This window comes from Atta colombica, unplaced genomic scaffold (assembly GCF_001594045.1).
Source record: "Atta colombica isolate Treedump-2 unplaced genomic scaffold, Acol1.0 scaffold38, whole genome shotgun sequence".
In the NCBI taxonomy this organism is placed as follows: Eukaryota; Metazoa; Arthropoda; class Insecta; order Hymenoptera; family Formicidae; genus Atta; species Atta colombica.
Window position 1 is genome coordinate 3,028,264 of NW_017259490.1, and position 22,240 is coordinate 3,050,503.

A 22,240-nucleotide genomic window follows, 5' to 3' on the forward strand; every position below is an offset into this window, starting at 1 on the left:
TACGACGTACGTAGATGCAGACGACGCGTGTGCAAAAATATACGCGTAAAAGAGCCCTTATCGGGTTTGCGCAAGAATAGGATTCGACGACGCTTCCGAAAGCCATAACCGAAACGGTAACCGCCACCCTCTGACTGATCGAACTTATTCTTTTCCTTCGTAACCCCCGCTCTCGTCGCGTATTCGAGTTCCAGCGATAATATTTGGTTGAAAAGGCGGAGGGGGTCCCGAGATGGCAGCCGCGTCATTTTTCTGGAAAATTGAATAGACAAAATCGAATATTTGCCTACTCAACCGACGATTCCCTCCCTATGTCAATTCTTCGCTGGAAATCGCTTCGAGAGATAGAGAAAGTGGAAAGATAACGGCAGAAAGATTGAAATCATCGTAAAAACAATTGGAAGGTAACGACCTTGCTCCGACGCATCATACTACTTACAGTTTCAGACTCGACATTTAGCTCTCGTAGTAGACATAGTACGATAAAAATAACGTGCGCTTAATCACTGTTTATTAGCACGAAACAAGATGACACTCGCACCCTTTCGCCTCGCACCTTCGCGCTTTCTCATCAACCTACGCTTAATTTCTAACCCTTCCGTACCATTCGAGCGAGCGAAGGGAAGGTGGGAGCGCCGAGAGTATATTAAGCGACACTCGGAATTACAAATAACAAATTGCAATTTGATTCCCCGTGCGCCGTACTCGTACGGGTGGGGTGTTTCCACAGGGCCGAGGGCGCAATTTATCATTAGTCCGCCGACAATTTGGTGACGGCCTTGCGATCTCCGTTCTCGCAAAGAGGAAAGGGTATTTCGCTCGCGCATAGAGTAGATACATATATTTTACCGTGCCATTCAAGTATCGACACTTGGCGCATTCGAGTTCCTTTCTCAAGCATAGCATTTACTTTCTACATTAATCAGGATATCGATATCTCACTATTAATTTGCATCAATTTGCATCGACTTGTTGCGCAAACTTCTTCCGCTCAGATTATCGTAAGTGGCAGGAAAACTATCATTATCCTTCGGATTCGCGATTGAAAAAGAAACGAGCAATGTGCACACGAGAGAGTAGCACACTTCCTTCGTATCGTCGAGGCGAAAAATATAGTGAATCGGAAGATGGTTTCTCGCTTGGAATCATCGCGTACCGGGTGATCCCGAATAAACAGAAGCAGGATTAAGCCGATGGCAGTGAAGGGACCTCGAAGGACGAGCATACGATGGGTGGGTGGAACGGGAGGGTGAGATAGGAGGCGGACTGAAGCGGTTTATATGGCTACATGGCTAAAGGCGCATCCCCCGAGCCGTATCGATCGTTGACTTTAAAATTCAAAGAGACCGACAATAGCTTCCCTTTCCGACGGGCCTCTGTACTACAATATCATATTCCGTTCCTTTCGTTTCATTGTCTGGTAAAGCCTGCGCTAATAATAAAAGATTGCTACTCTGGAAGCTATGCCAAAGAGAGGGGGAGCAAGGAAAAGCGTGCGCATGATAGAGAGAAAGAGAGAGAGAGAGAGAGAGAGAGAGAGAGAGAGAGAGATAAGAGGAAAGATATGACCAGTAGAAGAGAAAGAGTAAGAGAATGAGAAGCAGGAGCTTGGCTCGGAAAAGTCTTCCCAACTTCGGTGCTACATCATCCAGATAGCCGACCCATAATGCTCCGGTGAAAAGTTCGTCGAATTCTGTGCGAATTTAATATGCTGCGCACGACCGTCCCTTTGTACTGCTTTTGTTACGCCACTGTCATTCCGTCGCGTGCCGGCCGATTTAACTGGAATTTACGTTCTTTTAACTGTGGTTAACACAGGTTATTCAGTTTACACTCTAAAACTATTATAGAAAATCTTTTTTTTCTTTTTAATATAAAAATAACATTTGCATGAAAACATCTTTGATTATACAATAAACTTAACTCGTCACGCGATTGTAAGAAAGAAGAGAATAATGCTAAATAACGAGTTAAGACGACAAAATGCAAAGAAGAAACCGAAAAGGGGGAAACAGCAGACATTCTTCTGGCAAGAAGCAACAATAAAGCCTGTCCAAATTACATAGGTAACGAGGATAGAAAGCGAGATATTTGTACGGGAAGAAAGGGAGACGGTATAGCCGGAGGGGACGTAACAATGGACGATCATATTAAATCATAAATGTAAACGAAGATGGGGCGGTGGGATGAGAAAGATGGAGCTACCGCAACCCCGAATAATGAAACTCCTCGATGTCCGATCAGAGTCAGGAATACAACGTTTCTATATCTACGCTTCGTCATCTATTCGTCGCGATAAAAGTTATTTTACGATATATTCTTTTTCTTACACGAAGAAAAATTTTAATTAATTTGAATTGCCAGTAAAATAAATATAAATACTGAAATCAATATATAATCTGTTATATTGTTTCTTCTACAGTAAAGGTACCTTGAGCACAACATAAGCTTGATGTACTATGAACTGAAAGCAAATCAAGACTCATCTATATAGTCACCTGCATGAATTGCGCAAAACTACATACGCGATACCTGAATCGAGATTAAACGTTTCGAGGGATGCGAAATGAAATATTTAGCGATCCATAGGGTCGAAACGAACCCACGCGCGATCGGCGAACCCCTTTGTCGGCCCGTTATAGACATCGAAACGAACAGGAATGCAGTGTAACCCCTTTTCACCGCGTGTCGTACACGTTTGGATTATTATAACGTCGAACGCAGCAATGGACTTTTATCTTCCGATCAAACCCTCTCTCCCTACATAAGTACCACATAGATCTTTCTCTTTTTTTCCCTCGATTCTCTCTCTCGTTCACTATTTCAAATATTTCGCAATGTCACAGCCGTAAAATTTCTACTTGCCTCGAATAATCATATAAATAAAATCTTTAATCAATAAATTTTTTTAGCTATTATTTAATTATCTACTTTTAATTACCTTATCTTTATTTTAATTATCTATTATTACTACATTATTTTAATTATTTAATAATTACTATTTTATAAAATGCGTAACTGGGGCTACTTTGTCTATTAATCCACGTTATCAACGGTTAATCAACGAAGAAAGCGACGACTGTATCGCAAAATGACTACGCATGGGAAATATGTAAAAGAGAGCGAGGGAAAGGCAGCGAGAGGAGGTGGTGGAAGGAAAAAAAAAAGATGACGAGTCACTCGCCGGAATGGATTAAGTCGTGTGAATATTGACGCGCGGTGTTGGTTAGATCGATCGGCCGTGTGTTTCACGGAAAGGCGGGCGAGCGGATGCGGACGCTGAATGGACCGGATTGAAATGTCGGGCGGCGTGAATGGCGGCTTAAAAGAAATACATTAGCGCAATGTGAAGGGTTACTTGAAAATAAACTGGAATAAGCGAGTGCTGCGCGCGGTTACACTCAAACGCCACCACCACCGGTTGATGGTGGTCGGCCGGGCGCATTCGCTCGCGTTCGCCCTTTCGGCGCGGGGCACTCGATCATTCTTTCAATGCAGAAACGACACGCCATCGAGGGTGAGGTCGACTTTATGGACAGCCCGAGATTTTCCACGAGGCTCGACCGCGTTTTATCCGCGATAAAGAACGGGAACGAGATCTCCATTCCAGAACTAATGCGCCTTTTTTTTCTTTTCCGTGGAAAAGAAAAAAATGTATACATATAAATTTATCGAACAATATGTATAAGTTATTTTCATGGAAATTGTAACAATAACTGTAATAGGAGATGACATATTATTTTATAAATTGTAATATTTATAATGTAATACGTATAAATAAATTTAAATCATACATTGAAAAATATGATTAAATATTAATAAATATTTATTAAATGTAAACATATTTATTTGATACGAAAATCATTAATTAAATTTTTTCAGTGAGTAAATATTTATTAATTTTAAAGAAATATTTACTTACAATTAATACTATTCAAAGGAATATGTATTAAGATTTAATAAATCTTTTTTCAATGTGTGTACTATTATTCGAAATACACGACTCGAAACTCGACATGACACATGGAATAAATTAATACGCGTATACTTACGCATTACGATCGATATCTCTTACAATAGTCGCAATCATATCTGTACGTTGACGAATTGCAATCGACATTAGATGAGACAATGATACAACACAACAGTCTATAGCAGGTGTATTATTCGAGCGAATGGTTTACGACAATTTTATTGTCGGCCCCTGGTGTTCAGCAGCCGTATTTAATGTTTTATCCTGTCGCTTCCATCCCTCTCTTTCTTTCTCCCTCTCCATCTCACCTTTCCCGCACATCTCTCCCTTGACTCTCGAGAAGGAGAAAGGGTTAGAATTTTATTTTTCAGCTACACACGCGCGTAAAAGGGCTGCGGCGGAGGAGGGCCCTTTCGGATCGTTTCATAAAAGTCGTCTGGCACATTCGTTCTCCTAGATTATTGCCCCGTCCGCGAGTCGGCACTGGGACGCGGGATATATTATTTTATTTATTATTTCACTTTAAGGCCGCGTCGTGCCTCTCTTCTCTCGCACCGCCACCGCATTGCCGAGGGATTAAGGCAGACGAGCATAAAGTACGGAAACGCCTCGTTTTGCGTCACCTTGGAATCTCCGCGGATACCCGAAGCGCCGATGAGAGAGAGAATCGCTCTGGCCTCCTCGGGAACCGTTCATGTGCGTGGTTTAATTAAGCCAACCGTCTACGTATCGTAAAACGCGGTATACAAAGTTTCGATCGTCGTCTGTGCACACCGTCGATGTATGTATACAAGCGCGTTCGACCGTAAATAATCTTTAACGCGAGCGCACGCGATTGTCCGATATAATTCAAAGAGGCAGATAATTATAGCAGCGAGAAAAACTCAAGAGACGGTACATACAAGCCGGCACACACAATATACGTGTATTATATGCAGGCATAGATACGTGCATATGTTTAAAATATATTTCGCTTATCATTACAATTTTAAACATTTCAGGATACTTTTCAATTACAATATTCCTAGACATTTTCCTCAACGTTGTAAACCTGCAATTGTTGTAATCGATACAATATTAATGACATGTACTCAATTCGAGAAATATATATAGTGTCTTCCATTTGACGTCGACACAAGTCAATCACAAGAATTGTTCTATCTTTATTTTTTGACTCTCTAAATATCAAGGTTGAATGATGTCTGTGTCGACTTGTGTCACTAAATGGAAAGTATCCATATTAGTCGATTGTGTAACCTTGTATTTTTAATGACAATTAAATAATTATTAATCATGGCTATAAATAAAAAAAAACGTGAGAAAAGTTCCACCACACAACAAATTAAAAAATACTAATTATAAAATATAAGAATGGTATTAAAAAATACACCTAACTCTATCCGAAAGTGTGCAAAGTACATATTAGTACGTACTTTGTTGCAATTGAGTCGTGCATAACGTTATACTCTGTGCGTTCCTGTGTACTTACATTTATGTCAAGATGTGTTAAGCAATTGAAAAGCATCATCAAGCGACCGAACGGAGATGAGTGCTCGATTTTCACAGGATTCCTTCTTTTTACAACGCTCACATCGTCATGTCGCGCGCGTTATCGCATTAAGTCGACTCGCGCGAGCTTCATTCAAATTCTTATTCCGCGAAGGGTAACGAGAATCGCGCGCTCCCTTCGCGAGGGATGCGGGGAAGACGAGTCTTCATAAAATTAAGGGAGTTCGTAACACACGAAATCGTTGTAGCACAGTGTCTTCCGCAAGGGAAGAAGTAACGTAAGAGAGAAAAAGAGACGGCAAACGCGTCCGCAGCTGCGACATCGCGAAATTACGAGGTGGGACTCGCCGTGTCGCTCCTTAGAGGAAGCGTTGACAAATGACGGAGACAACTTTTATTATTTTAGATGTCGGCCCATCAGACGTAGGCGGTTACGGCCTCACGAGCCACGACGTCGACTGGATGTGTTTTACATACATTTTGTAGCAGAGCGGCCCCCGGGGCGCTACGCACCCCCGTTGACAAATGGCTGTAGGGTTTTATTAGACGAACTTTTTAAGGTACTCCCCCGAGCGCGGACGTGTGGTTATACTAAATAAAGATAAGCCCCGCGCCCCCGCACCGAACGCGTTTTTCTTCGCTTTCCTCCTTCATATTTTCCGCAATTTCATTTTGTCTTCACATTGTTCCTGAAACCGACGTGTATTCTGTAAGCAGCTAAACGGATCGATTCGTCCTCGTGCTCTATCGTTATAATCAACAATTTTAATATATAATAAACAATTTTTATTCGTTTATCCTGAAAGATTTCATAAAATGGTATTACCCTTCTTTTTTTTTTTAACTTTAAGACCTTGTAAAATCACATTTCGTCGCCGCGTCAAACCATCAGAATAATCCTTCGATTTCTCGCGAGAGAAGGCAAGTCGAATGCACGTTTCGCTCGAGAGTATATTTACGCTGGCGATGACAAATGGTTTTTAGCGCTCGCAATGGATGGGTACGAGTGAACGCTCCGAGACAGCGACGGTCGCCAGAAAGAGAGAGAAAGAGAGAGAGAGAGAGAGAGAGAGAGAGAGAGAGAGAGAGAGAGAGAGAGAGACGGATAGAGACAGGGAGAGGGAAGCAGAGGGCAGAAGAGAGAACTAGAGTGCTTCGCAGATGCGTCGTGACTGATGATCCCTACTTCCAGATGTACTGTATACCCCCGGTACTTTTATCGGCGCTTGTTTGTTCAGCGAGCTCCGAAATACCAGTGGTAACGGCGTGCCGTCGCAGTGGATCACGCGTAGTGTTGTGCGCCGCGTGAAAAAAAAAAGAACGAAGAGGAAGAAGAAGAGAATGAAGAGGAAGAGGAGGAGGCGATAGCGGTGGAAGAGGGAAGCGAAAACGAAGCGACCGACCGCGATTACTGGCGACGAGAGGAGAAAAAATGATAGTTGCATCAACACAACGTGCTCAGAGGCGTATATGTATTTATGTGTCGCCTCGCGATGTTGAGCTTTCGTCGTACTCGATGATGGACGCCTATCACGTGAGACAACGTCCGAGGCATTTGCTTCATCATCATCATCATCTCCTCTCTATATCTCCTTTTTCTTTTTCTGCACTCCCGTTCTCTTTTTCTCTTTCTCGTTATTGGGCTCCGTCTGCCAATCGAAAATAATTTTTTTAGAAAGAACTTTTCCCTTCTCGGCAGACCCGAGTTTCCGATAAAAAGATCGCCTGAATCTCGAAAGAAAGTAGGTGCATATTGATGCAGAGTACTGAACGATCAAGTAGTTTTCTTTGATGCAATATAATCGGCACGTACACGAAAGTTATCATCGGAAATCGTTAGATCCGCGTTCGAATTTTATGTAATAGGGAGCCTCAAGAAATACGAGAGAAAGTCGATTTTTTCGACCGCGTGCGCGAATAGTAACGCTCAACGATTCTCGGTAGCCACGATTCGACACTGTTTGCTTTAGTCGGTGAGTGCTCGCGCAATTTTCTAGCCCGGGGGAGACGGGTATCTCGTGAGAGAGGGAGAGAATACAGTGCGCGGAATTATCAATTAGCGCGACGAGCGGCAGCCACTCTGCGTACGCGAAGCGCAGCTATGTAAATTGAAGAGGTTACACGGTTTTACATATTTCAACAGATTCATGGTGTGCGGGAGGAGAGGCGCGGAAGAGAACGAGAAAGGAAGGGAGAAAGAGGAAAAGGAGGAGGAGGACAAGGAGAACGGCGAGAGGAAGAGAGGTGGCGATGGAGGGCTCGGTGGCCACTCGAAAAGTGCGGGCGAAGCGTTTTGTCGAGTGTTTTATGGAAAGCTTTAGAATTGTAGATTTTCTCTCTCCCATAGCGCCCGACTGGATTTATGACGGCCGACGTACGCGCAAACGTACGAGCGCGATATCCTCGCTACTTGTGCAGCCCGTGCGCGACAGAAAATATAAAAGGATATTATTTAAATTCTCGAAAAGTCCGTTTTTTGCGCCAACGAGGCGGTAGCCCGAGTGGCTTCTTCTCGAAAGTGGTCGCGATCCTCCATCGTCTCGTGAAGAAGGCAAGACGATGGTGAAAGTATTCCCGTGCCAATACTCTTCCGCATAATCGATGTCAAAAACATTTTAGAAGCGTTGATCAATGTGGGACGCGAGGACACATAAGAGAGGGGCAGCAACGCCACAGCAGTCACACGCCAAGTTGCTATTGGATTTCAATTGGAAAACGATTATTCTTGTCAAGTGACCGTGGCTGCCACTTCGGCTCGTTTGTCACCGAGATGGAGAACTTCGTTTCTCTTTTCCTCGCGCTGTCACGCGCAGGAAATATCATCGCACGAGAAGGAGATTTACACTTTTCGTTTTCCTCCTCCTCTTCCTCCTCCTTCTCTTCTTCCCCCTCCTTTTCTTCTTTTCCATCTTCTTGATTTTAACTTTCGATTACAGCAATGGATCATGTAAACTCGAAGCGAAAATTTTAGACGATTGACGACCTATACAATATTATCTGTACAATCTGTACAATCACTATGAAGTCTTAAATTATCTTAAAAAAACTTTGTATCTTTTTCTATCAATAACCGTGAAGTTTTATTTTGTATTTTGTTTATATTTGTTGTATTATGTTTTTATTCTGTATTTGACATAAGAACTTTCAAATTTAGATAAAATTTTCGTAGCTATATCTACTTGAGATGACTAATAGGTCAATTATATGCAATCGTAAGACTCGTAACATGTTCTCGTGAAACTTGTAAGAACTTATGAATAATATTCTGATTTTATATTAGGTGTACAACTTTGATTCCGCCGTTTTCCTATAGATGCGGTAAGTGGTGGTCGAAATAAATAAATCATAGACGTCATACAATAAACTTAGGCATCTGTCAACATAACCCCATAGAAACATTAGTCGATTTGTGTCTGCATCATAAAGTTATTCTCGATTGAAAATGTCAGTTTACGATCCAAATTCTCATCATTTGCGGGAGGTTTTAATTTTTTGCTTCAATATGAAGAAATCTGCGGCTGAGGCTCATCGAATGCTCTCAAATACTTATGGTGAGGCCATTAGTGAAAGAAAGTGTCGTGAGTGGTTTCAACGCTTCAAGAACGGTGATTTGACGTCAAGGTCATGCTCTGTATTTGGTGGGACCAGATCGGCGTAGTGTATTATGAACTGTTAAAACCGACTGAAACAATCCCAGGCGATCGGTATCGAACGCAATGGATGCGTTTGAGCCGAGCGTTGAAAGACAAACGGCCGCAATACAACGAGAGACACGATAAAGAGATTTTGCAGCATGACAATGCTCGATCCCATGTTGCGAAAGTGGTCAAGACATACTTGGAAACGAAATGAGAAGTCCTACCCCACCCGCCGTATTCTCCAGACGTTGCTCCCTCTGACTATCACTTGTTTCGATCAATGGCACACGGTCTGGCTGACCAGCACTTCCGGTCTTATGAAGAAGTAAAAAATTGGATCGCTTCGTGGATAGCCTCAAAAGATGACCAGTTTTTTCGACGCGGGATTCGTACGCTACCCGAAAGATGGGAGAAAGTAGTGGCCAGCGATGGACAATACTTTGAATCATAAATGTATAAGTTTTTTACAATAAAGCCTCGAATTTCAGGAAAAAAACGGCGGAAGCAAAGTTGTACACCTAATATATATGTATCGTAAGATACATACGATTATTCGTAAATATCTTGTAAATTTTATGACTAGTAAGAAATCTGTAAAAATATTGTATAAAGATATAAGCAAAAATTTAAAAAGTGTAATTAAAAAGATATAATTAAAATTCTTACAAGTCTTACAGGAATATGTTACCAGTCTTACGATTCTGCTTAGAATTTAGGCATAAGATCTTTTTGCAAACTATAAAATTTGTCATATACTTATTTTTTATTATTCTAGACTTAACAAAGAATTTTCACTATCGTAGAAATCGAATTGTATTTTTTATTTATTTTTTTAAATAAATTTATGTATAAAAAATATAAACTTATCTATCAAAATTCATAATCAAAATATCAATGGTGCCTTTAAAGATTCCAATTGTTGGCAGAAGGTTAAAATTTGTCAATAAAAATTTGTTATTTTAAATATTAACTGGACTTAAAGTTCATAAATCCTTTTATCAATTTTATCAAAAATTACAAATAGGATCCCTAGGAATTATTAGATGCAAGCCTGAAAATATCAAAAGAACGCATCGCGCATTTCGCCTATGCAAAACGTCGCATGTGATCAAAGCACGCGGGGTCGCCCCGAAGGAAGGGAGAATGTGGACGACGAAGGCAGAAGAATCTGATTTCGAGGGCGCAATCGTCGGGAATGCAAAGCACACACAGAGCTATTTGATCTGTATGCATATCGTAACAGCTCTCGCTCTCGCGCTCTCGTGCCGAAGCGCATGCATCGGCGACGACGTACATGCATGTGCATCACCGTTTGCAAGAGAGAGATGAGAGGGGGAAAGGGGGAGGGAGATGTGGGAGAGCGAGGGGAGGGGGGTGTGGGTCCGACCCCGCGGGGCCAAGCGCGTATTTACGGAAGGGTCGCTGATAACACGCCGACGATTGTGTCCACACACCTCCACCTCCGTGTCCGGTGCCCGGTATGAAGGCACACACATACACACGCATGTATGCACGTAAGGGACGCGTACACGCGCGAGCGGAAACGCGCGGCCGCGCGGGACGGACACTGCAAATATTAGTTCATTACCAAAAGTGCCAGTGAAACCGAGGCTGCGAATGGGTAGCACCGCGGAACCGCAGGAACGTTCGTCCGCGGTTTATTTAACGACGCCCTTCCGGCCGCTTTTCAATTAACCGCCTGCCGCTCCCGCTCGCCCCCGTCGACCTCGTTGACCGCTCCTCCGGATCGCCACCTCCACACTTCAATGAAGGTTTCCTTAATTTCTTATCTGTGTTACGCACCGGGACAGTTCCCGGCTTCGACGAGATTTGTTCCAAGTATATCGACTCTTGCCCCCATTACACGGAAATCTACGTAAAACTAGTAGAATACACGGGCTGAATCGATAACGGTGAGATGAGAGTGTAAAGGTATATACGCGTTCGCCGGAAGTGCAGCGAGGAATCGCATGTCGCGGGAGTATAAATAAGAGTACATCAGCGAGCGTGTAACCCCTCACTCGGCCGTGTTCAGAGGTCCGCACTACGTAATATACTGACATGTGCGGCGCCGAAGGGGAACCATTTAATAACAATATATCTTGGCCGACTGCGCGATACTGCGTGAAAAATACGCGTCTGATGAAGTAGCGGAAAGTGGTGAAAAGACGGATATTTCAAATTGTACTAAACGGTTTAAACTAATCGTTTAGTTTCTAATTAAGGTATATAATAGTTACGGACAACTATAGATGAATGGCTTAACCTTTACAGGAAAGTCGCTACAATGACGCTGAAAACAGTGTTATATTTTGAAATAATTAAGTAATACAAAAAAAAAATAAATTATAACAAATCTTATATCTTAAATCTATTAGATATCAAAAGAGCTAATAATCCAATCCTTTAAATTAAAAATAATATTTTATTTCTAACTTCCATCCCATGTGTCTCAAAATATAAAGCAATCCAATTATTGATTAGTTTCGAAGTAAACAATGTCCATATTAACAATTAGTAAATAACAATTGAGTTAAATTTAATATTAATCTTAAATTTAATATATTTTCTTGAGTTAAATTAATTCTTTAATTAAACTGACGACATATTGAGTATGATTTATAGAAATAATTTAAAAAACTCAAATTATGCGGACATAATTTGACATTATAAATTTAATAGTTCAAGGAAAAGGTTACTAAAATAGACGCGTGATCAAATAAATAAAAAAAATAAGGAATATATTTCCTAACGTGTTTTTCTAATTTTTTCGCGATAACAGGCTAAATCGCGATCATCGCCGGTGGTCCCATCTAGACGGCGCGTCCAATGGCAAATAAAAAAAAACGGTGTCACACCGATCACAAGCTCGTTAGTCAACGTTACTGATGCCGCGACACGAATAGCCCGCATCTTGTTGAGAAAATATATCCGACGAAAAACGGCGGCTTAACGAGACAAGAGCGAGGAGTGGGAAAAAATACTGAGAAGAACTAAAGAGGATGACAATTTCACGGTACATTAGTGTCCGGTAGGAGTATCCGGCGGACATGTTTGCGGACGGCGTGACTATAATTATGTTTTTAATTAATCATCATTTTGTCGGTGTCCCGACGAGGCCGACAACGACGTGGACGCGTTAAAGTCGCCAACGTCGCTCGCATCCCAAAGTTTGCTCGGTTTGGCTCGTTACCGGCCGATGACGTACGTTCTAATAATGCACGTTGGCACAACATGACACACCTCCCCTTCTCTTTCTCTCTACCGGATGATTCCCTTCGACCCCGTAATACCCATCGTGTCAGTTCCTCCATCCCTTGTGCAACGCACTGTTATGCTTGCACCAAAGCCGCGAGTAGGTATTCTCGTCGTTTGTATCTTCAACGTAAATGACCCCAAAAAACGATCGCTTTCCAAGAAAGATTGTATCGTAATATTATTCCGCGAAAAATAATCTGCCTCTATTATTTATTGCATCCATCAAAATTCCTTTACTTCCTAGCAAAATGCCGCATAATATTAGCAAAGTATTTGCATACAAAAGTGACTCGTTGTCGTCGGCGTTCCCCGAGCGTTGAGGGATTAATTATCATTTCGGACAAACGATGTCACGGCACTTTCTGTAACGTCCGGTCGATAAATAATTTAGTCGAGTTAATAAAATAAATGTCGCTCAGCCTCTCCCAGACACTTCCTTTCCGCGCTCACCTCTCTCGGGAGTAGCCTGTCATCTTTTCAGAAGGCGCGACTTCTACTCGCTCGGCCGAGAAGTTTACGAGTCGGAAGATTTACCGTTGATGTAACAAGCGCGTTAGCCAATGTGTGTGTACCTCTTCTTTCCGACTCTCGTTATCTTACTTTCCTCCTTTGTCGTGCTTCAGGAGCTACCACGAAATTCACTTTTATATCACTTTTCATTACTCGCGTATTTATTAATCTGTCCTATGCTACTTTATTCTCTCGCCCAGCGCTCTCGATTGATGTTGACGCGTGACTTTTACGATTCTTTTCGTGCCGCATCGCGATCAATCGAGACATGCATGCGGCATCATGGAAGAATGACGGATCTATTATCATCGTTCGGAGGACCTACGTGAAGAACTTACCTCACGACCGTCCGGTCACGACAAGATCGTGACGTAACCTGATCACCCCTATATCGTCCTTAGAACATCTCGTCATCGATAAGCGGCCGATAATCGGTTCGGAGAAGGACCCCCCGATCGATCAAGTTATATCTAAAGCCGAACGCAAACTAACCAGGCTGCTGTCGCGAATCGATTGTTTTTCGACTGAAACTATCCGCATCGTCTATCGATTTCCATGCGGGATCTTCCTTCGAATCACGCAAGCAAACGACGATGCTACACCGAGGGAAGAGAAGACGCGTCGCGCAAAAAATCGTCTAGCTAATTGTCGTCTGTTGTTGGGATTAGATCACGAGATCGTCAGGCATAATCGATCGATGAAGAACGATCGAAGGTGATCAGGCGAAGAATATATATAAACGTCCGGCGATGAATTTTATACCTGCTTCACGAACAAGGTCCGCTCTCGTAAAATTAAGGCAACCCTAAAGCCCAATCGCGAGCATCCGCTCCCCTTTTCCATCTCTATCTCTCTCTTTCTCTCGAATGTAGATCGCATTTCTTTAAATATCTGAGTAATTGCCCAGTCAATCGCGCCCGCACACCGGCAATTACATACGAAAATTATGTTGGAAAATTACTGGGTGGGCAAATGGAAGAATCGAAGAACGATACAACGCGCCGACAGAGAGAAAGATGGAAGAACGAGAGTGATAGCATGACTAACGCGCGCTTTGTCAGCGTCGGGATAATCGCATAGCGATTCTCGCGCATAATTCACTTTACTTTGACGCGATTTGCCATCTTGCGATCTTGCCCGGATAAAGCCCTCCACCTATGCGTGCGTATTGAGACGCGAGAACGACCACCACCGACGAACGGCATTCTGATGGCGCGGCGCACGCGCTTGAGAATTATTTATAAAAGGACTATAAAAGGAATAACTGGTGAAGCAATCATCACGCCAACGTAATAATATGTCGTAAGTAATTGCGAAAATTAGTCACGGCAATAAGAGAATAAATTAAAATATATATAGGTTGTAATTAAAATAAGAAGAGAAATTTCTAGGGCGAATTATCCATACATGAAAGAAAGTTCATATAAACATTTACAAGATTGTCAAAATTCCATAATTATTCTTTGATTTTCAGACAAAATGATTCAGACAAAATTTTTCCTGATTTTTCCTTTCAATAATATTTTTTGTATCTTTATCTTAATTTGAAAACCGTCAAATATTTTATTGCGAGAGCAGTTTAATTTATCAATATAAATTATTATTAATGATGTTAACAGCTTCTATTTAATTATTAAGTTAGTAATACTTAAGTTAGTAATACTTTAAAACTATATAGGTGTAAAATATATGCATATTAACCCGAATCTATAAAGTAGCATGACATTCTAGTATCTAATATAAAAAAAAATGATAATTCCAGTAACATTCTCTCTCTCTCTTTGTATAGTTCTATAGTTTCTTATAACAATAAAAAAAAGTTCCACACTTTTTATACCAAAATTAGCATGCCATATAATTTTGATTTATTAGTATACCAATTGCGGAACTTTTTTTGTATTTTTATAAAGAATAAACTATAAAACAATAAAAAATGCTACTAAAACTGTTTTTTTTTTTCATTACTAGAATATAGAATGCTTTAACTTTATATAAATCCGAGTTAATATACATACATTATATCGAGGTTGTGGATATATGTATGTCTACATGAATTTTTTTTCGATATGAAGAGCTTAATCTCCAAATTTGTTCCTTTATTTTACTTCTTGTATAAATGACGGAAGGAGAAGAACAATCGGACATGGCCTTTGATAATTCGAATTCATGTCGATATATATATGATTAAGCGGACAAGGCGGAAATCGTCGCGTCGCGGCACATCACGTAATTATGGGAATTCTCGTGACGGTATGCTGACAGCTCGAAGCCCGGACCGGTTGCCGTGTAAACGGTATTAATCACAATACGCGTATTTGCGCGCACGTCGCATTGCTGCCGTACATGTGCCGTTCATGTAACTATAGTTACCTCTGTAGATGTTTGAGCCGTGTGCCTGTCCGCGCGCTGACAGTTCGTTTGAACGCAATTAGCGTACCGCTCGCGATGGTAAGAGAACGAGAACGGCTCTCGACTATCGTCCGCGCGATCACTGAGTCGAATTAACCATTTAACGCCGCACTCGTAGCGCCGCAATAGACGAGAGAGACCAATCATTTGACAGCCGAGACCGATCTTGCATTGAGATACTATTTTTTCGATCTACGTTTATCCGCGATTACATGATAAGCGCCTATTTCCACATAATTTGAACGAAATGGCGTACATTTTATTATCGAGTTTCTTGTACTTGAAAGTTAGTTTGCTGTCTTATAATATATAATGGTTAGTTGAACGTGATAAATCAAAATGTTAAAATGTAATATATTAATGCATAAATCTGCACCGCGAACATGTACAGTTTAATTTAAAAAAAAAACAATAAAATTCTAAATTATTTAGATGTTTTTAAGAAATGCTTGTTAATATCAATTTATGTTTCATATTCTATGAAAATTAAAGCATTTTATTCTTAGTCTTTTCATTAATCGGATAAAACGTTAATGTGCTCATCAAATTGAAATGAATCATTCATATTAAGTTAAGTGTTATTAAATGGATAATCTCGATCATGCCTCTCGAAATACAACTCGATGTCAATGTCGACGGTAATCGCGCGTGGTTATCAAAGCGGCAAGAAATAAAATATCTAACGACGCGTTTCGATATGTTCGTCGTTTTGCAACCATCGATATACTTCTTTGTGGACACGGCAGCTATGAAACCATGACCGTAAATGTAAATGGGCGACGTCATCTCGCTAGTACGACGCAGGAGGGATAAGACGAAAGAAAGAGAGGAAGCAAGAAGCGAACCCCAAGCATGATGAAAAGAGAGGGAGTAAGAAAGGAAGCAGAAAGAGTCGATCGTAACGACGAGGCTCAACTTTATGAATATTATTTTCCAGCAGATGTCCTGGACGATAGGACGTCGTCGCCGTCGTCGTCGTAATTAATGACATCGTGGGTGCGATGGGGAGGGTAGCTTCAAGTTCGGAATAGGTTGAAAAGAGACAGAGGACAAGGTACGGATCGGGAGTGACGGGAGAGGGGACAAGTACGGAGACGCGGAGGCAACGCGTAAGGGGATGCCTGACGATAAGGAACCCGTAGCAAGGCAGCGAGAAACTGATGGCGGATGGTAGTTGGACGACGACAGACAATGCGCCTGAATTATGCCGGAATGACTGGGTAGTTTTAAAGCCAGGAAGCCGACATTAGCGCATTGATACCGAACATTCTGACTGCGGGGAACCATTAATATTACTTACTTCATAACGCGCGAGCCGTTGCCGCAACGTGCCGAGGGTCGACGGGAGCGTGATGGAAGCCGCGTGTCTCTCGCAACTCCGCCTTCATCCGCTTGTAACAACTGCTTATCCGCCAGTCATACATTTCCAAAATTTGATTTTATAAATATTATTCATGATAAAAAGGGAAATAATCGATAGATGCAATCATAATGATGTCGATAAAATTTATGGCTATGGCACACAGAAAAAACTTAAGCAGTAAAACGTATCATGATACTAAGTTGATACAAGATTTAATTGACCGAGCTGGCGAATAGACTTGAGGGGAAATGAGAGTTTTCCTCCAAGCGAGATCAAATGGATTAGCGAGAACAAATCATCGGGATTAAAACGCAGCGAAGGGGATGAGAAAGGATGAAACAAACGGCAGAAGGAGTAACGCAGTCTTCGGTCGCAAGCTTGAACGTTGTAAAATCAAAAGGACAAACAATTAATAAAGTCGGCGCCGTCGATTAATCAGAATTTAACTCGCAGTTAAATACTCGAGGATCGCCCTCGGCTGCGCGGCTGCTGGCGCGTATCTCGAGGGAACGAACGAACGCGTGGGCCACGCAGGATAAACAAAGGTTTACATCAGTGTCAGTCGCAACAAGTCCGAATTCGTCTAGGGTTCTCGCCATGAATATTCACGGTGCGCTCGCTGGTCCGCCGCCCTTCCACAGCAAACCACCCCCGTCGCTCTCGCTACTCCGATCCGTTTCCCGGCCCCTCGTGTCCCCCCTTCCCCCCCCCCCAGCCCGCTCGCCACATCCACGTCCGCTCCCCGTGGCCTCGTGCCCATTTACCACCCCCTGCGATATCCATCGAACGGCCACCAGTCAAAGGCTGAAATCACAATACGCGTTTGTCCGGTTGACGAAGTCGACGGTGGGGTCGACGGTAAAGCAAATAGAACGAGAGAGAGAAAGAGAAAGGGCGGCGCACAGGCGAACGGGTAAGCGCGTGCGGGGGCCGAGTGAGTAGTCGGCGGCGGGGGCGGGGGCTCGACCAGTGGTCATTGCCTTTGAATTGGAAATTACGTTTCGGACGGCCAAGTGTCGATTTTCACCCCCCCGTATTAACGACTCTCCGCCAGACTCGTTGTGGAGGCGCGAGGCTTCGTTTCATCCTTTCACCTTCTCGGCGAGGGTGAAATTCAAGATTTTCGGAATGCCGCACGTAGCGGCTCTTCCCTCGTCTTCTTTGTATTTAGCAACCTTTTGTTTTTGCGGAGTTACAAAGAAGGAGGAGGAGGAAGAGAAAAAAAGAGAAAGAGAGAGAGAGAGAGAGAGAGAGAGAGAGAGAGAGAAAAGAAGAGGAAGATAGAGAAAGAGAAAAAGAGAGAACCATAATGAAGTAGAGCCTGCTGCTTTGCACCCTCTCCGCTGAGATCGACGAGTGGGTGTGGGTGCAAAGCCCCTTTCCGAAATCAACCCTTTCGAAGTAGCGTTGGTAGGCGCGAGTATTTCGCAGGCGCTCGAATGATTTAATCCCCGAATGATAGACGGGCACGTCGCGACGATGATCTGCGTGCCGTGAAGTGACAAGTGGTTAGGATCACGCGGAAACCTCGGTGGCTCGCTCTCCGGCCGCGGCGGAGGCGGCAGCGGCGGCTGTGTTGGTGTCGGATGAAACGGAGGCCGTCGGTCGGTTGGATGGATTTTGCGGCGTATAGGAGAGGGATAGGGTGCACGGCGCAGTGGGAGAGAAGGGCTCTCGCACCATACAAATCATGTTGGCATTACTACGTCAGGCCTGGACTCAACTTGTCGCGCAACCGGAAACTCGATACCGCTTCCCCGGTAATACTGATTTATCGGAAGTGCAGCGGCGGCCTAGGCCGCGTCATCGAGCTCGATATACGCGTTGCGTTCTGTATTTTTGCTGGCGTCCGTGATGTAGCCCGATTTTTCCGGCTAATCGAGAATTACGGGTTCATGGGTGAACAGCGTTGCATGGGTGAACCCCCCTCGCACGGGCGCTATCACTCGTGCACTCGAAACGCATTTGAAATTTCTGCGTGAAAATCCGATGACCGTAAACCACGGTATGATTTTTCCCTTCCCTCCACATTCTTTTATCTTTTCTTTTTAATACGATTTTGATGTCCTACCTTTCGAGATGTTTGACAATATCTTCGTAGGCAGCTCGGCAGTTTTCCCAAACCGTCCCGGACCTGTGGAGCACAAAACAAAAGGCGGTTACGATACGAACAAAATGGAAAAGAAAGCCTAAGCCTCGGATAAAACGGTGACTAAAATCAAAAGGGAAACGAAAGGAGAAACGCGTTGTTTCGCGATCATAATATTAGTCGCATAATCGCGAGGGGCGTCCTCCTGTGAGAGGACACGACTGATTAAGAGTCCTCGTTTCATCTCATCTCGACTACGACACGATTCCGACCGTTCCGAACGCACTGAGAATGAAGAGCCTTTGATGTCGTTGATTAAAAAAAAAGAGATATCAGCGGTAGGAGCGGAGTTAATTTGCGATCTAGAATCACATTGGTCGCAGGGGAGGGGGCAAAAAAAGATAGGGGAAAGAAATGAATAAGTTAATCAGGACCGGATCTTCGTTTGCGTAATATATAAAAACGAAACGGAAATCAGACATCAACAGCGCTTTGAAAATGCCCAAGTACATTATCCTGAAGAGAAGTTCCGGGACCCAATGTCAATACGCCTGACACGGTTTCCACGGACTTGCGTTGACGATTCGTTGTGTTTGCACGGCGGGAAACGGATCTCAATGTCAATGGAGAAAAGCGAGAAGGAAAAGCGAGGAGTAAACGGAGAGGAAAGCCGTACGTGTCATCCGTAGAAACTGGTCGAAGAGGTCACGCAGGATGACGAAAGGTTGGCGCGGGGAAGTTGGACGGAGGGAAGAAGGAGATACGGCGGCGAGTTAAAGGGTGGCGACAAGGCAGTACGGGGACAGGGAGGGAAAGCGGGTGGACGCGGTGACGGTGGTGGCGTCGGTGTCCCAGGATGGGGTTGCGTTGAATTAATCATATTCCGGTGTTTGTCGTGGCGCCCCCAGACGTAATCCGTCTTACCTCCCGATCTCTCTCGCTCGCTCGCTCCTCCGTCGCGATAGATTTGCATTTTAATTAAAAGCAAAGCGCTGAAATCATAATGCGAAACGTGCGGCGCCGCCTTCACCGTGTCATTATATACGCCTGCGCGTATGCGTGTACGCGCATTACTAGCACACACGCACACGTTCTCTCGCACGTTGCTACATTCACTCACGAATGCACATCGTGTTGTTAAGAAAGATTGAGCCGCGTTAAAAATCCGGAGCGTCGACTTTGCATCGAGAATAATTTATTCACGAAGTGTGTAAATCACAGTGTGTGTTCAATGAGAGAAAAAAATATCTCTTTAATGTGTTATTTTCTTTTGTCTTCAGTCATTATTTATTGTTCGATGGAGTTATCAGAAATCATTTTCCGATGCAGAACCGACTGAAAGGAAGAAATTATCAAATCCCTCTGTTTGCCGCTAAGTCCCGATTTTCCGGGCGCACGTCACCTAAAGCGAACACTCGAGCAAAGAGGGTAACAGGAAGATGGGGCTAATTACACGGGGCGGATGTAATCGAAAATTAAGGCGAATCTCCGTATCCTCGAAAGCTTCGGCCGGCTATGGGAGCGTATTGCGGGAACGGCGCGGCAAGCGGGAACGTACCGAGAGCATCTATTAGAAACGCGTTAACAAATGCCGGGATTAGCCTCGTGTCTATCCCCCCGAATAAGGACGAGGATGTTGCTCCTTTGGTGTTCCTTTCTCTCTCTGTCTCTCTTTCTCTTTCTCTCGAGTCTTTGCGGCTCTCACACTTCACGAAGCCGAATAAGCCGCGATATTCGTCTTGGGACCGCGCGTAACGCGGCAAGGATTTGCCGTCTCAAGAAGACCTTCATGTCTTCAAAGATGGCCTAACACCACAAGAGGGGTCTAAATGCTAGTAGAATTTCAAGGTCGATCTGAATCATGAATAATAACACGTCTTGAGACAACGCGAGATATTTGTCACGTCCAGTATGCAAGATTAAATTATTTCTCTTAATTATTTTTTATAAACAAACAGCTTATTATACACAATCAAGCTACTTTACTCAGTTGGAAATTAAAATTCAATAAATTTACAAAACTTGCTTGATCGTGGATATACATCCAAGAAACAAGATTAATTATTGACGCGTTAGTGCGCATCGCGGTGTAACGTAATCCAAACCGAGTAAACGACGAGAAAGCGTCTGAGAAAGTGAAATCGAAGGAAGACGCGAAGACAAAAAAAAAGAAGAGTCGAGGGAAACGAGGAGAAGTGCAAGAAGGAGAAAGAGATCAAGCGGTGTCAAGACTTCTCGAATTTCCACGGCTTCGCTGTCTCTTCCAATCCTCTTAAAGTCGTATTCTTTTGGCCTCGCCGGCCAAAGCAATCGCCGTAAGGCACACAGAACGGATAAATCCAATTTCCAAATGAACTGTCGATTAACGCAAAAGCAGGTGCAAAACTATAGAATCGAAACACGGAACTCGAAGTTTTTTCTGAGAGAAGCATCGAACGAGAGTTTCTATTTCACTCTCTGTTTATTATGCCTCTCCTCGTGCATCGCTTATTACCATCTCGTCCAATACGACTTGTCCCCGGCTCATAAACTTTCTTGGGGAAGAAGTTAATGAAAATGTTTCCCGCTGCGCGAGGAAGCTTCCGGAACATCGCAAGAGAATGACAGTTTGTGGTTTCTCGACGCTTCTGACACACCGAGATGAACCGAGAAAGGAAGGAGGGAAGACTCACCTCGCGAGGGCTTCCATGTTGGTCATATTCGGGTTGACCTTGAGACCCTGCTCGGCCCGAGCCTGTGCTTGCGCTTGCAGGTGATGCGGTAGACTGGCCGGTGACAGGATAGCGGTATGTCCTGCACCTGGATGCCCGCCGAGCTGCATGAACTGCATGTGGCTCAGGTGCGTGGGTGGGTGATTGTATCCATTCGCCAGAAGCGGTGACTTTTCCATCCTTGGTACGTCTGCAAGCAGAATATACATGCATTTAAGATTCCGTTATATATCGTACGATATATAAACAACATATGCAACGCGACGTATTATAACTTCCCTTCTATCTCTCTGTGAAGAAACTGCGTAAATTCAATTATCGATCATCCTCCAGCCTTTCATGGCTACAGCAATGGCTGGGAGGAAGGCTCATGAGATGAGAGAGAATCAAAGAGACTGGCTGGGAAAGGGGGAGGAGAGCGGCCGTGTATCCGGATTTCACCGGAATCGGGTGAGACGTGTAGCTTCTAGCGAGCCAAGGATAAAGAGCGCTTTTGCGGACTTGATGGATCGCTGTGCCGCTTAACCAAATATCAATCACAACAGGCGGCGGCGCGTAGCCTCTGCATATAATCTGCGCGTTGATTCGCGCGTCCGCCGTTAGACCCGTATGTTTGCGCGACGCCTTAGCTAGCCACCGTGATGGATACGCTCGCGAATCCGTGGGGCCTCGGGTAAACCGCCAACCCGGGATTTTCATCGCCTAACTGTATCGATGCCTCTTCCCCCCATCTCTCCTTCTCCCCCTTTCTCTCTCTCTCTCTCTCTCTCTCTCTCTCTC

General features: G+C 43.6%; 1 protein-coding gene across 4 annotated transcripts in view; it reads right to left on the reverse strand.

Annotated features, from left to right (window-relative positions):
- LOC108691004 (dachshund homolog 2) overlaps positions 1-22,240 on the reverse strand; it is a 197,426-nt gene that overhangs the window by 82,122 nt on the left and 93,064 nt on the right. For all 4 annotated transcript variants that reach the window (XM_018198601.1, XM_018198603.1, XM_018198602.1 and 1 more), the window contains exons 3-4: positions 21,422-21,650; positions 18,732-18,794 (exon numbers count right to left, since the gene is read on the reverse strand). In XM_018198601.1, coding sequence (XP_018054090.1) covers positions 18,732-18,794; positions 21,422-21,650 — 292 coding nt within the window. The remainder of the gene's footprint in view (positions 1-18,731; positions 18,795-21,421; positions 21,651-22,240) is intronic.